Raw genomic sequence first — 14432 nt, forward strand, 5'->3', positions numbered from 1 at the left:
ATAGTCTTGAGTTCATTGATTTCATTTGCGCAATTGACAAGTCTTGCCATTTGGATCAGAGCTAGAGCACATAGGCTTACTACAATCATGTTGTTGATTACAGGTTTTAAAACGACAGATTTGTAGAATAGATTTAGTCTCTACCCCCGGCATATTCATACAGTAATTTCAACTCCTGGTAATAAATGTTGGTGTTGTTTTTTTAGTTTTATTTCCCGTTTCTTTGCATACATCCATGACTCTTGATTGGTCATATGAATCAAAGTGAAGATTGCTTACAACTTTAAGGTGAAAGATCCGATTGAACTCCGCACGACTCCTCGATTTCCCCACAATGCATCACGCGCGAGCCTGACTCCGCTGGCTGTGGTGCTGAAGCGGCGCATGCCGGGGGCTCGAGCGCAGACACACAATCGAAGGCATCCTCTCGCGCGACGGTCAAAAATAGATGGAAGAGGGCTTGTAATTCAGGACTCAGTTCATTTCAGCATTGTCATGTCTGGCCAATTATTTGTGATTTCTATATAAAATACAATTTACGGTAGTCTGAATTTGTGTAAGCTGTTTTGATAGCTTATTGCCTATTTGCGCGGTGCGAGCTAGGTTTTTATTCTCTCGCTCCCATCTGTATTGTTGTTGCCTGCCTATCTCGCGCGTTCTTTATGCACAGCACGCCGCTCCAGTCCTCTCGGAGTAAATAGACCTTCGTCGGAACAGCATGGCCCGGTCCAGTCGCGCCCACTGAGAGAGATGGAAGCAAAACAGCACTCCATAAAGAGCCTGAAGAGCTACCCAGAGGCGGGGGGCCGGAGCCTGGCGGCGGCCGCGGGGGACGTCGGCGTTGGAGGAGGGTGTCTTGCCGGCTCGGCACAGATGGAGATGGAGGCAAACATACAGAAAGCCATTGACTTCAAGGTGGAGGGCCACCGCTGCTACAAGGAGAAGAAATTCCGGGAAGCGATAGGGAAGTACCACCGGGCTCTGCTGCAGCTGAAAGGGGTGCATTTAGTGGATGAAAGCACGGACTCCGAGGTCAACCTCCTGAGCCAAGCCGCGGTCAAGCTGACGGAAGAGCAGCGGAGAACGGTGGAGATCACGGAGATCGAGTGCTACGACAGCTTGACAGGTGAGGAGTAGCTAGCCTAGTCAGTGTTGTTGCTCAGCGTCGCGGGTCTTGAGCATGGACAGCTCGTATACTGAGATTCTGCCATTGTTCGTTCCGGTTCACGGGGTTAGGAAGGCACTCGTTTAGACAATTAGCAAGTGTCAAGCATAATTTCCGCTGCTGTGAGGCCTGTATGAGGTTGGGTAATAAGAATAGGCTTAATAATACATTAATAGCTGGCGCTTTGCACGGTGGACAGCGCAATGGAGCTGAATATAGACGGGTAGATGGCTAATGTGTCCATATTTTTCATTGTGATATTCCTGTCCGTTCAACGTGAAATGTATTGCCATTCTCGATTAATGCACCCATTTTTATCTCAATATAAAATAATTTATGGGTAACAATTAAGTACCTTACTGTGATTTTTTTCGGATAAAAAAATGGTCAAAAATAAACTAAAATAGCTTCTTAGCATAGAGGAATTCCTCAAGCAAGAATTTTGCTAGGACTGTCTGGTAGTGGTTTGAGTGGAGTGGAAAAAACTAAAACTAGCTGTTATTGACAGAGAGGTTTGGAATTCTGTTTCTTATTGTTCTATTAACTAATTTACCACCAAAACAGGCTGTCATTTCAGTCAGTCTTTTCGAACAGCTCTTCCACGATAATCATTTTCAAAATGTGACAGTATTATTCCAACCTCATAGTGTGGAAATGTATATAAAACACAGGAAAATTACATCTTTGACTGCACTGGGCCCTAATCATTATTTTATTAGTAACCGGCACAAAGGTTAATTATAATACATTATAGAGTTGTTTTTGCCTCAAGCTCTGTCTTCCTCTTGTGATTCTTATCAAGTTTTTTTCCCACTGTCTATCTCTCTTTATTGTGCTCCATTCAAGTACATTTTTTGCTTCTCTTGATTCCAAACCTTTTGGAAGGGGGGGGGGGGAACTAGTGATTTGATGGTAATCAGCTGTAGTCAGTGGAAAGGCTATATTAGCAGGAGTGAAGAGGTGTACATCCTGTGGAAAAGGGACACAAATACACAGTGGGAGCCTGGGGGTTATATGGCGCCATATCATCCAACACATGATTCCTCCCACAGTGCAGCTGTGTTGTTGCAAAAACAGTTCACATGCTCTGAGGTGGAAAAACATGGCCTGGACCATCCCAGTTTACAGGTGAAATCTGTCTAAATTGATCCTAAAATGACCTCACAAATACAAGTAATATGCCACTATGGCTGCATTTCCACAGGCAGCCCAATTCTGATAATATACTCAATTATTGACTAAAGAGCTGATCTGATTGGTCAAAAGACCATTTAGTGAAAAAAAATATCAGAATTGAGCTGCCTGTGTAAACACAGCTAGTGAATTGAAACTCACAACACTTTTTATGGTTAGAATAATTGACAATATTAGTATTTTCATGTCAGCATTGTCATGTCTGGTCATCAAGGTTAATCCCTCTATCAAACCATCCACAAGTGTCAGTTAAATAGGCTATGTATGTGTAATGTAATTTGAAAAGATAAACTGATATTTTACTCAGAATCTTAAAATCTCTAACAATGAGATTTGAGTAAAGCTGAGCTTACAGATATTTGTTATTGGTAGTGCTTTGAGTAAGAAACAGGATCATCTATTCAATAGATGTGAGATTAAGAGATTGCCTACTGCCAGATAATCTATGAAACAGATGTATGAGATTTGATTTTTAACAGATACAGTAGTCTGTCTGGCACATGTGAGTTGGCCTATAGGAGATTAGATGTATCTGTGGGTCTAATGATGACAGTATAAATATTGTTTACCACGGTGACAGTAGTCTGTCTACATGAGAGTATGGCTAAAATGTTACGTAAATGCATTGTGAAATCTATTTATTTATTTAAATAAAAATAAATAAATACAAATATTTTAGGGGTGGATCAGCTTAATATTGTGGAAAGATTGTTGCTTCCATCAATGTAATTGTCTGCAACATTTCCAATCCCCCATATCTTTTTTTGGTAAATATATACAGTGCCTTGCGAAAGTATTCGGCCCCCTTGAACTTTGCGACCTTTTGCCACATTTCAGGCTTCAAACATAAAGATATAAAACTGTATTTTTTTGTGAAGAATCAACAACAAGTGGGACACAATCATGAAGTGGAACGACATTTATTGGATATTTCAAACATTTTTAACAAATCAAAAACTGAAAAATTGGGCGTGCAAAATTATTCAGCCCCTTTACTTTCAGTGCAGCAAACTCTCCAGAAGTTCAGTGAGGATCATGATCACTCTGGATGAACTGCAGAGATCTACAGCTGAGGTGGGAGACTCTGTCCATAGGACAACAATCAGTCGTATATTGCACAAATCTGGCCTTTATGGAAGAGTGGCAAGAAGAAAGCCATTTCTTAAAGATATCCATAAAAAGTGTCGTTTAAAGTTTGCCACAAGCCACCTGGGAGACACACCAAACATGTGGAAGAAGGTGCTCTGGTCAGATGAAACCAAAATTGAACTTTTTGGCAACAATGCAAAACGTTATGTTTGGCGTAAAAGCAACACAGCCCATCACCCTGAACACACCATCCCCACTGTCAAACATGGTGGTGGCAGCATCATGGTTTGGGCCTGCTTTTCTTCAGCAGGGACAGGGAAGATGGTTCAAATTGATGGGAAGATGGATGGAGCCAAATCCAGGACCATTCTGGAAGAAAACCTGATGGAGTCTGCAAAAGACCTGAGACTGGGACGGAGATTTGTCTTCCAACAAGACAATGATCCAAAACATAAAGCAAAATCTACAATGGAATGGTTCAAAAATAAACATATCCAGGTGTTAGAATGGCCAAGTCAAAGTCCAGACCTGAATCCAATCGAGAATCTGTGGAAAGAACTGAAAATTGCTGTTCACAAATGCTCTCCATCCAATCTCACTGAGCTCGAGCTGTTTTGCAAGGAGGAATGGGAAAAAATTTCAGTCTCTCGATGTGCAAAACTGATAGAGACATACCCCAAGCGACTTACAGCTGTAATCGCAGCAAAAGGTGGCGCTACAAAGTATTAACTTAAGGGGGCTGAATAATTTTGCACGCCCAATTTTTCAGTTTTTGATTTGTTAAAAAAGTTTGAAATATCCAATAAATGTCGTTCCACTTCATGATTGTGTCCCACTTGTTGTTGATTCTTCACAAAAAAATACAGTTTTATATCTTTATGTTTGAAGCCTGAAATGTGGCAAAAGGTCGCAAAGTTCAAGGGGGCCGAATACTTTCGCAAGGCACTGTATATCCATATACATACACATATGCATATATATACAGTTGGAAGTTTACATACACCTTAGCCAAATACATTTAAACTCAGTTTTTCACAATTCCTGACATTTAATCCCATTAAAAAAAAACCTGTTTTAAGTCAGTTAGGATCACCACTTTATTTTTAGAATGTGAAATGTCAGAATAATAGTAGAGAGAATGATTTATTTCATATTTGATTTCTTTCATCACATTCCCAGTGGGTCAGAAGTTTACATATACTCAATTAGTATTTGGTAGCATTGCCTTTAAATTGTTTAACTTGGGTCAAACGTTGGGTGAATTTTGTCCCATTCCTCCTGACAGAGCTGGTGTAACTGAGTCAGGTTTGTAGGCCTCCTTGCTCGCACATGCTTTTTCAGTTCTGCCCACACATTTTCTATAGGATTGAGGTCAGGGCTTTGTGATGGCCTCTCCAATACCTTGACTTTGTTGTCCTTAGGCCTTTTTGCCACAACATTGGAAGTATGCTTGGAGTCATTGTCCATTTGGAAGACCCATTTGTGACCAAGCTTTAACTTCCTGACTGATGTCTTGAGATGTTGCTTTAATATATCCATATAAAGTGCACCAGTCCCTCCTGCAGCAAAGCACCCCACAACATGATGCTGCCACCCCCGTGCTTCACGGTTGGGATGGTGTTCTTCGGCTTGCAAGCCTCCCCCTTTTTCCTCCAAACAAAACTATGGTCAAACAGTTCTATTTTTGTTTCATCAGACCAGAGAACATTTCTCCAAAATGTACAATCTTTGTCCCCATGTGCAATTCAAACTGTAGTCTGGCTTTTTTATGGCAGTTTTGAAGCAGTGGCTTCTTCCTTGCTGAGTGGCCTTTCAGCTTCTGTCGATATAGGATTAGTTTTACTGTGGATATAGATACTTTTGTACCTCTTTCCTCCAGCATCTTCACAAGATCCTTTGCTGTTGTTCTGGGATTGATTTGCACATTTCGCACCAAAGTAAATTAATCTCTAGGAGACAGAATGCGTCTCCTTTCTGAGCGTTATGATGGCTGCGTGGTCTCATGGTGTTTATACCTGTGTACCATTGTTTGTACAGATGAACGTGGTACCTTCATGCGTTTGGAAATTGCTCCAAGGGATGAACCAGACTTGTAGAGGTCTACAATTATTTTTCTGAGGTCTTGGCTGATTTCTTTTGATTTTCCCATGATGTCAAGCGAAGAGGCACTGAGTTTGAAGGTAGAATACATCCACAGGTAGACCGCCAATTGACTCACATGATGTCAATTAGCTTATCAGAAGCTTCTAGAGCCATGACATAATTTTCTGGAATTTTCCAAGCTGTTTAAAGGCACAGTCCACTTAGTGTATGTTCTGACCCACTGGAATTCTGACCCACTGGAATTGTGATACGGTGAATTTTAAGTGAAATAATCTGTCTGTAAACAATTTGGCTAAGGTGTATATAAACCTCCGACTTCAAATGTATATACATACACATACCTATATAAATATACATACTGTTTTTTAGAATATACCTTTATTATTGTGAAATCTATTTGGTGAGAGATATACTTAAGCAATAAGGCCCGAGGTGGTGTGGTATATGGCCAATATACCACAGCTGAGGGCTGTTCTTAGGCACAATGCATCGGGGAGTGCCTGGACACAGCCTTTAGCCGTGGTATATCGGCCATATATCAAAAACCCCCGAGGTGCCTTATTGCTATTCTAAACTGGTTACCAACGTAATTAGAGCTGTAAAAATACATGTTTTGTCATACCCGTGGTAAACAGTCTGATATACTATGGCTGTCAGCCAATCAGCATTCAGGGCTCGAACCACCCAGTTTTTAATGTGATATAATTTATGGTGCTGTATTGTTCAATTTGTTGACTATCTACGAGGATTCAGCACCCTATTATTTAGAAGAATCTATAAGATATTCTAACAAACAGTTAACATGAAAACATAAAATGGGTTAAAGGCAGGCTGGGTTGCTCTGGTGCTGGCTGTGTCTCCCCGTGGTCTGTCTCCGCTGGGTCCTGGCTCAACTGGCGTGACAGGCTGAAGGTCGGCTCTCTCGGCCCCGTCTTATGACCCTCTAGCCTGGGCCCTGTGGGGGAGCTACCCTGGTGGAAAGGAGAAATAGAGAGGAAGGTAGGAGGATGGAAAGAGAGGTTAAGAGACAGGGAGAGTAAACGAGAGCAGGAGAGAGAGAAGTAGAGGAAGAAGGAGAAGGAAGAGGGAAAGCAAGTTCAGAGGGGCATGAGGGGCATATTTACCATGGCAACTATCACTGGGCCTTTTCCTGTTGTTATTCTCGTGTCCATCACCGCATTCTGCTTTCACCTCTCACAATAACAGAGATTGTTTGATTTATTTTGTGACCTCTCCCTCAATCTGTGTTTTATTTTAGATTGGGGAAAAAATACAATATGCGTACACATTTCATAAGACTGGAGACCTCTCCACCCTACCAACGGTCTGGCTACCCAGAGTCCTGCTGGACAGAAGGTGGCCCGTGTCGTGTTGAGTTAGGCAGCATTTTGATTGGCCAGCTGTCTTACTTTCAGACGCATGATACAGGGGCAACAGAGTGGGCAGCCTCACCTCCAGCGCATCTGTGTGTGTATGTGTGTGTGCTTGTGGGTGATTCTGTTTGTCCCAGCGATCGTTCCTCTGAAGAACAGCAGCTAACCAAGGGGCTGTCTGATATGGAGAAGGGTGGGGGTACACAGATTGCTTCTCGCCCTGCCATTATCACAGTGCCAATGCTGACATTGCTGTGTGTGTGTTGTCTGTTTTATGTACAGGGATGTGCAAGCTCATTTTTTTTGTGTGTGCGTGTGTGCGTGCTAGACTTTTGTTATGACAAGGACAGGACTATTGTCTGTCTTGTGCCAGCCACAGCACCTTTTTAAATGACTTGGCTACCCGGACAAAGGCGGCCCAGAAATATTCACTAAATACAGCGATTTTGCCGTCAGCATGGCGCAGACAGCGATTGTGTTTGAGACAGAGATCCAAGACAGGTGATGGGAGAGAAGCCGACATCAAAGGAGACAAGTAATGATAGAAAGAGACAAGAGGAGGAAACTGTGTGCGAACGACAAAAACAATAAAGAACTGCATACGGCTGTGATGGCGGTTTGGGAGAAAGAATATATACTGAAAAAAGAGAGGGAGAGAGAGTAACAGAAAAATGGAGGTGTGTGCGTACAGTGTTGTTACCTGATTCTTGTATGAGAGAGAGCTATTGAGATGAATGGCCTATTTGCCGTCGCCCTTGATAAAAGAGCCAACATGCTGTTTCCCCATGGGGCTGTGGTACTGTTTCTAAGTGGGTTAGACCAGGCTGTAGACGCTCTGGAAATGGTGCTGCAACATGTTGTCCAGAGGGAGACCGTCAGCCACGCAGGTTGACCGTTTTTGGGATGAATCATGTTCCGCAGGCAGCACACCCACCCACCCAAACCACATGCTGTGCTCACAGATACATATGATAACAGCCAATATACTAACAGTTTTCCCACTGTTCTTTTCGTACATGGCACTCAAAGCACTTCCCTAGAATGAGACCCTATGAGTGACAGACGTTGAAAATAAGTCTTTTCAACGTCTTCTGCTGACTGGGGAGGAAGACTATGGAAAACAGCAGGAAGCAGTTGCTGGATTATTAGATCATTTTAAACAATACAGATTGCTTATTCAGATAAAGAGAGATCTGCTGTAGAGAACAGACGTCAGTGTAAAAAACAAAATGAGTCCAGTACTAACTCCTTTTGTTGGGGAGATTGAACTGTCTTTTTTTCCCCTGGCCCATTTCCTCTGATCTCTGACTCAATTATTCCTTTGTTCCGCGTGATTGGCTGCGATCGGTGCGTGAATCATGAGTCACAGCCTCGGGTTGCAGCAGCAGCGGCACAACGTTATGAGCGGAACCGCTTGTTTCGTAACACCCAGCACCTTTTATTCACCCATCAGGATGTTTCCTAACACCCAGCACCTTTTATTCACCCATCAGGATGTTTCCTAACACCCAGCTCCTTTTATTCACCCATCAGGATGTTTCCTAACACCCAGCACCTTTTATTCACCCATCAGGATGTTTCCTAACACCCAGCACCTTTTATACACTGTTCTCGAATGCTCTTCTTATTGCCATGATGATCCAACGTGTGTGTGTGTGTGTGTGTGTGTGTGTGTGTGTGTGTGAACTCTACCACTCAGCAGCAGATCCACCCATAGTCCTTTCAGGAGATTGGCTTTCTTTTAGAGACAATGCATTAAGCCAAAGAGCTGCGACGAGGGCATGATGGACACTTTAGAAGGTTTAGGCTGTGTGTTATTTCATCGATGTCCATTAACATTTTGCAGCGGTATGTTTACACTAATCCATCAGGCTCCTAGAATGCTCATGGGGTTCATTTACAACTAACTGAAGGTAGTAGGTGTACCAGCATAATCTCCCTTAGCTCCATCACTGGCCAGTGTGTGTGCGTTTGTTTGTGTGTGCGTGTACGCCTGCATGTGTGTATCCGCGTCTGATGCAAAGGGTCAATATTTCTCACCACATCCATTTCCACTCAGGGCTATTACATCGAGACCGTCGGTGAACTCGTGACCCTTGACTTGCAATCACAGGCCCCCGTAGCAACAAAACGTCAATGAGTGTGTAGATTCAGCATCCGTTTCTCCCCAGAAAAGGAATAGACAGCCAAGAGTCTTAGAAGAAAACTCACAGTACCGCTACACTTCCCCAACCATCTTGAGATGCATGACATCACCCTCTAATTTTAATCTCATTCCAGAAGGGAACGGGGATGTAATACTGTCAGAGCCTGTGCCCAAATGTCACCCTATTCCCTATACAGCACACTACTTTTGATCTGGCCCTGGTCAAAAGTAGGGCACTATATAGGGAATAGGGCGCCATCTAGGACACAGACTTAGTCCTCAGCGCTATATAATACTGCAGAGGGGGTGCTACCTGTCACGAGGCCTAGCGTACGATACAGTCCAGTCAGCCCCCTCTTATAAAACCAGAGTGGAGCAGCAAAACGCCTCCCTTTTCACCCACTGCCAATAATGTCACTAGAGGAGGAGATGGAGAGGAGGATGTGTATGGGGGAGGAAGAGGAGGAGATGGAGAGGAGGATGTGTATGGGGGAGGAAGAGGAGGAGATGGAGGGGGAAGAGGAAGAGCGAGGGAGAGACAGTTGGTATGAGGTGTATGGAAGAAGAGGGGTGGAGGAGAGAGGAAGATGAGGGTGAAAAGGAGGAATGGGGGATTGTGTTTTTCCTTGGTTCGTATGTTGGCAGTTCAGGGGTTGCGTGGTTGTATGAGAGCCATGGGCGCATTATGCCAGGTCTGCAGATGGCATAGCTTCACTGTGGGGGCTCGACTGGGCATTCTGTACTCTCCTCTTTACCATTTCCGTTGCCGCCGAGAGAGAGAGAGAGAGAGCAAAGAGAGAGAGAGAGGCAGGCGCAGAGAGAGAGGCAGAGAGAGAGAGAGAGGCAGGGGCATACATGCGGATGGACGCAGGCAGGGGCATGCAGAGGGGCGAGAGTCAAGGAGCCAAGAGAAGGGGCACTGAGCGTGAAGAGGGGGGGAAGAGAGCGAGAGAAACTGGACAGGATGTTAAGGGCACTGTTAAATATGAAGAGATTCGAAGAGGAATAGAGATGGAGAGAGGGGGGGGGGGAGAAAAGAGTGAGGTGACTTTGGTGGACCTTTTTGACCTCTGAGAGGAGGATGTTACGTTGTTCTTCATTGCTGCATTTGCGTATCATTTGTCATTGTAAGTAAGGAGATGAGAAATCACGTCCAAGGCTAACGGTATTATATCATCGCCCTGGCAGAGCTGGAGTGCTCTTGTCATGGCAGTAAATATGATCCAGTCATCTGTGAAGGAGGGAGGGAGGGCCTTTTTTAGTCTTCAGTTGAAAGTCACGCCATTAGCTTAGAGGAGACTGAAACAGATGCCCTCTCTGACACTGACAGACAGACAGACAGAGATATGCACTAAGAACATACAGAGAGTTTTTGGTCAACAGCTACAGTAATGAGAATTTGTAAGAATAATTTGTGCATATCTAACTCACTGTGCTCCAGTGAACAGGAGAGACAACTTGTTATTTATCCAGAAAGCTGCATGTTAATATAGGCGGGGACCACACTATGTTCCCTCAGCCCTATGTTCCCTCAGTATCCACTGAACCAAATTCAATCCAAATTGGCACAAAATATTATTGTTATAAGGTAGAAAATGCTGTTTATTTTAATATCTACATATGTAATGGTATAAACTGAGTATACAAAACATTAAGAACACGACATACAGTCCATTCGGAAAGTATTCAGACCCCTTTACTTTTTCCAAATTGTTTTACTTTACCTCCTTATTCTAAAATGGATTCAATTGTTTTAATTTCTCATCAATTGTCAAATCTAATTCCATCAGTGTAGATGAAGGGGAGGAGACAGGTTAAAGAATGATTTTTAAACCTTGAGACAATTGAGACATGGATTGTGTATGTGTGTCATTCAGAGGGCGAATGGGCAAGACAAAAAAGTTATGTGCCTTTCAATGGGTATGAAAGTATCAGTCAAAAGTTTGGACACCTACTCATTCCAGGGTTTTTCTTAATTTTTTACTATTTTCTACATTGTAGAATAATAGTGAAGACATCAAAACTATGAAACAACACATATGGAATCATGTAATAACCCAAAAATATATATTTTATATTTGAGATTCTTCAAAGTAGCCACCCTAGGCCTTGATGACAGCTTTGCACATTCTAGGCATTCTCTCAACCAGCTTCATGAGGTAGTCACCTGGAATGCATATCAATTAACAGGTGTGCATTGTTAAAAGTTAATTTGCGGAATTTCTTTCCTTATTGTGTATGAGCCAATCAGTTGTGTTGTGACAAGGTAGGGTTGGTATACAGAAGATAGCCCTATATGGTAAAAGACCAAGTCCATATAATGGCAAGAACAGCTTAAATAAGCAAAGAGAAATGACAGTCCACCATTACTTTAAGACATGAAGGTCAGTCAATCTGGAAAATTTCAAAAACTTTGAAAGTTTCTCCAAGTGCAGTCGCAAAAACCATTAAGTGCTATGAGGAGTCTGGCTCTCATGAGGACCGCCACAGGAACGGAAGACCCAGAGTTACCTCTGCTGCAGAGGATAAGTTAATTAGAGTTACCAGCCTCAGAAATTGCAGCCCAAATAATTGCTTCACAGACTTCAAGTAAGAGACACATCTCAACATCAACTGTTCAGAGGAGACTGCATGAATCAGGCCTTGATGGTCGAATTGCTGCAAAGAAACCACTACTAAAGGACACCAATAAGAAGAACAAACTTGCTTGGGCCAAGAAACATGAGCAATGGACATTAGACCGGTGGAAATCTGTCCTTTTGGTCTGATGAGTCCAAACTGGAGATTTCTGGTTCCAACCACCGTGTCTTTGCGAGACGCAGAGTAGGTGAACGGATGATCTCCGCATGTGCAGCATGGTTACCACAGCATTCAGCAGTGATACGCCATCCCATCTGGTTTGCACTTAGTAGGACTATCATTTGTTTTTCAACAGTACAATGACCCAACATACCTCCAGGCTGTGTACGGACTATTTGACCAAGAAGGAGAGTGATGGAGTGCTGCATCAGATGACCTGACCTCCACAATTACCCGACCTCAACCCAATTGAGATGGTTTGGGATGAGTTGGACCACAGAGTGAAGGAAAAGCAGCCAACAAGTGCTCAGCATACTGTATGTCGGAACTCTTTCAAGACGGTTGGAAAAGCATTCCAGCTGAAGCTGGTTGAGAGAATGCCAAGAGTGTCCAAAGTGGTCATCAAGGCAAAGGGTGTCTTCTTAGAAGATAAAATTTGATTTGTTTAACACTTTTTGTGGTTGCTGCAAGATTCCATATGTGTTATTTCACAATTTTGATGTCTTCACTATTATTCTACAATGTAGAAAATGGTAAAAATAAAGGAGAACCGTTGAATGAGTAGGTGTGTCCAAAACTTTTGACTGGTACTGTAGGTGCCAGGCGCACCGGTTTGTGTCAAGAACTGCAATGCTGCTGGGTTTTTCCACACTAAATCAGTTTCCCGTGTGTTCTAAGAATGGTCCACCACCCAACAGACATCCAGCCAACTTGACACAACTGTGGGAAGCATTGGAGTCAACAAGGGCCAGCATCCCTGTGGAACGCTTTCGACACCTTGTAGTCCATACCCTGATGTTGTTCTGAGGGCAAAAGTGGGTTGCAACTCAATATTAGGAAGGTGTTCCTTTATGTTTGGTGTACTCAGTCTATATGGAACCTACTGAATATGTTCAGTCACAATGACCTTGACCTTTTGTCAATATTACAGCAGCCTAAATGGCCATTTCTGAGATTTGTATATTTTTTTTTATCTTAGCGTGTACTCAAGTATTTTCTATGATGATTGGCTTTCATATGTGAAATTATATGGCCTAGCCACTGAGCAACAACTGGTTGAATCAATGTTGTTTCCACGTCATTTCAACCAAACAAAGTCAATGTGATGACATTGAATCAACCTGGAAAACTGATTGGATTTGAAAAAAGGCATCAATGTAAGGGAATTTCATATTTGTTTCACCCAACTTTTTTAAACCTAAATTCAATGACATGGTGACATGTTTTGTTGGATTCACGTTAGTTGACAACTCAACCAAATGTAAATCAAACCTAAACGATGAACTGACATCTGTGCCCACTGAAATATTGAATCATTAGTGACCGGAAACAAATTTCTCAGTTGAATAATATAATATTTATCTCCACATTTTTCGATCATATATTTGGCACAAATAAGCAAGGCCATTGGACGGACTAAAAATGAAGGTCAAGGTCCCGGTGTCCGGAAATGTACACTGAACAAAAATATAAACAAAAATATAAACTCAAACTGCAACAATTTTACTATTACAGTTCATATAAGGAAATCAGTCAATTTAGATAAATGCATTAGGCCCTAATCTATGGATTTCACATGACTTGGAATACAGATATGCATCTGTTGGTCACATATACCTTAAAAAAAACGAATTGGCAAGGATCAGAAAACTAGTCCTGGTGGGACCACCATTTACCTCATGCAGGGCGACATCTCCTTCGCGTATAGTTGATTAGTTGATTATAGTTGATTAGGCTGTTGATTGATTGCCTCAGGATCTCGTCACGGTATCTATGTGCATTCAAATTGCCATCGATAAAATGCAATTGTGTTCATTGTCCGTACCTTATGCCTGCCCGTACCATAACCGCACCGCCACCTTGGGGCACTCTGTTCATAACTTGACATCGGCAAACCGCTCGCCCCAACGACGCCCGGTCATCTGCCCGGTACAGTTAAACCCAGGATTCATACGTGAAGAGCACACTTCTCCAGTATGCCAGTGGCTATCGAAGGTGAGCATTTGTCCACTGAAGTCGGTTATGACGCCGAGCTGCAGTCAGGTCAAGACCCTGGTGAGAACTACGAGCACACAGATGAGTTTCCCTGAGACGGTTTCTGACAGTTTTTGCAGAAATTCTTTGGTTGTGCAAACCCACTGTTTTATCAGCTGTCAGAGTGGCTGGTCTCAGGTGAAGTCAGATGTGGAGGTCCTGGGATGGCGTGGTTACACATGGTCTGCAGTTGTGAGGCCAGTCGGACGTACTACCAAATTCTCTAATACGACGTTGGAGGCTGTTTGTGGTAGAGAAATTAACATTAAATGATCTGGTAACAGCTTTGGTTGGACATTCCAGCAGCATGCATGCCAATTGCACGCTCTCTCAAAACTTGAGACATCTGTGGCATTGTGTTGTGTGATGATCTGATGATGTCCAGTTAATTTTGTGCGTTCCTTACTGCACATTTTAGAGTGGCCTTTTATTGTCCCCAGCACGAGGTGCGCCTGTGTGTAATGATCATTCTGTTTAATCAGCTTCTTGATATGCCACATCTGTCAGGTAGATGGTAAATCTTGGCAAA

At 42.9% G+C, this 14432-nt stretch overlaps 1 protein-coding gene across 1 annotated transcript in view; it reads left to right on the top strand.

The window, feature by feature from the left end:
* The first annotated feature begins 329 nt into the window (after window positions 1-329).
* The window catches only part of LOC121839078 (tetratricopeptide repeat protein 9B-like), a 33913-nt gene continuing 19810 nt past the window's right edge, over window positions 330-14432 (top strand). Inside the window, exon 1 of the mRNA XM_042295855.1 lies at window positions 330-1126. Coding sequence (XP_042151789.1) covers window positions 751-1126 — 376 coding nt within the window. The 5' untranslated portion in view covers window positions 330-750. The remainder of the gene's footprint in view (window positions 1127-14432) is intronic.

The sequence above is a fragment of the Oncorhynchus tshawytscha genome, linkage group LG13 (assembly GCF_018296145.1).
Source record: "Oncorhynchus tshawytscha isolate Ot180627B linkage group LG13, Otsh_v2.0, whole genome shotgun sequence".
Taxonomy (NCBI): Eukaryota; Metazoa; Chordata; class Actinopteri; order Salmoniformes; family Salmonidae; genus Oncorhynchus; species Oncorhynchus tshawytscha.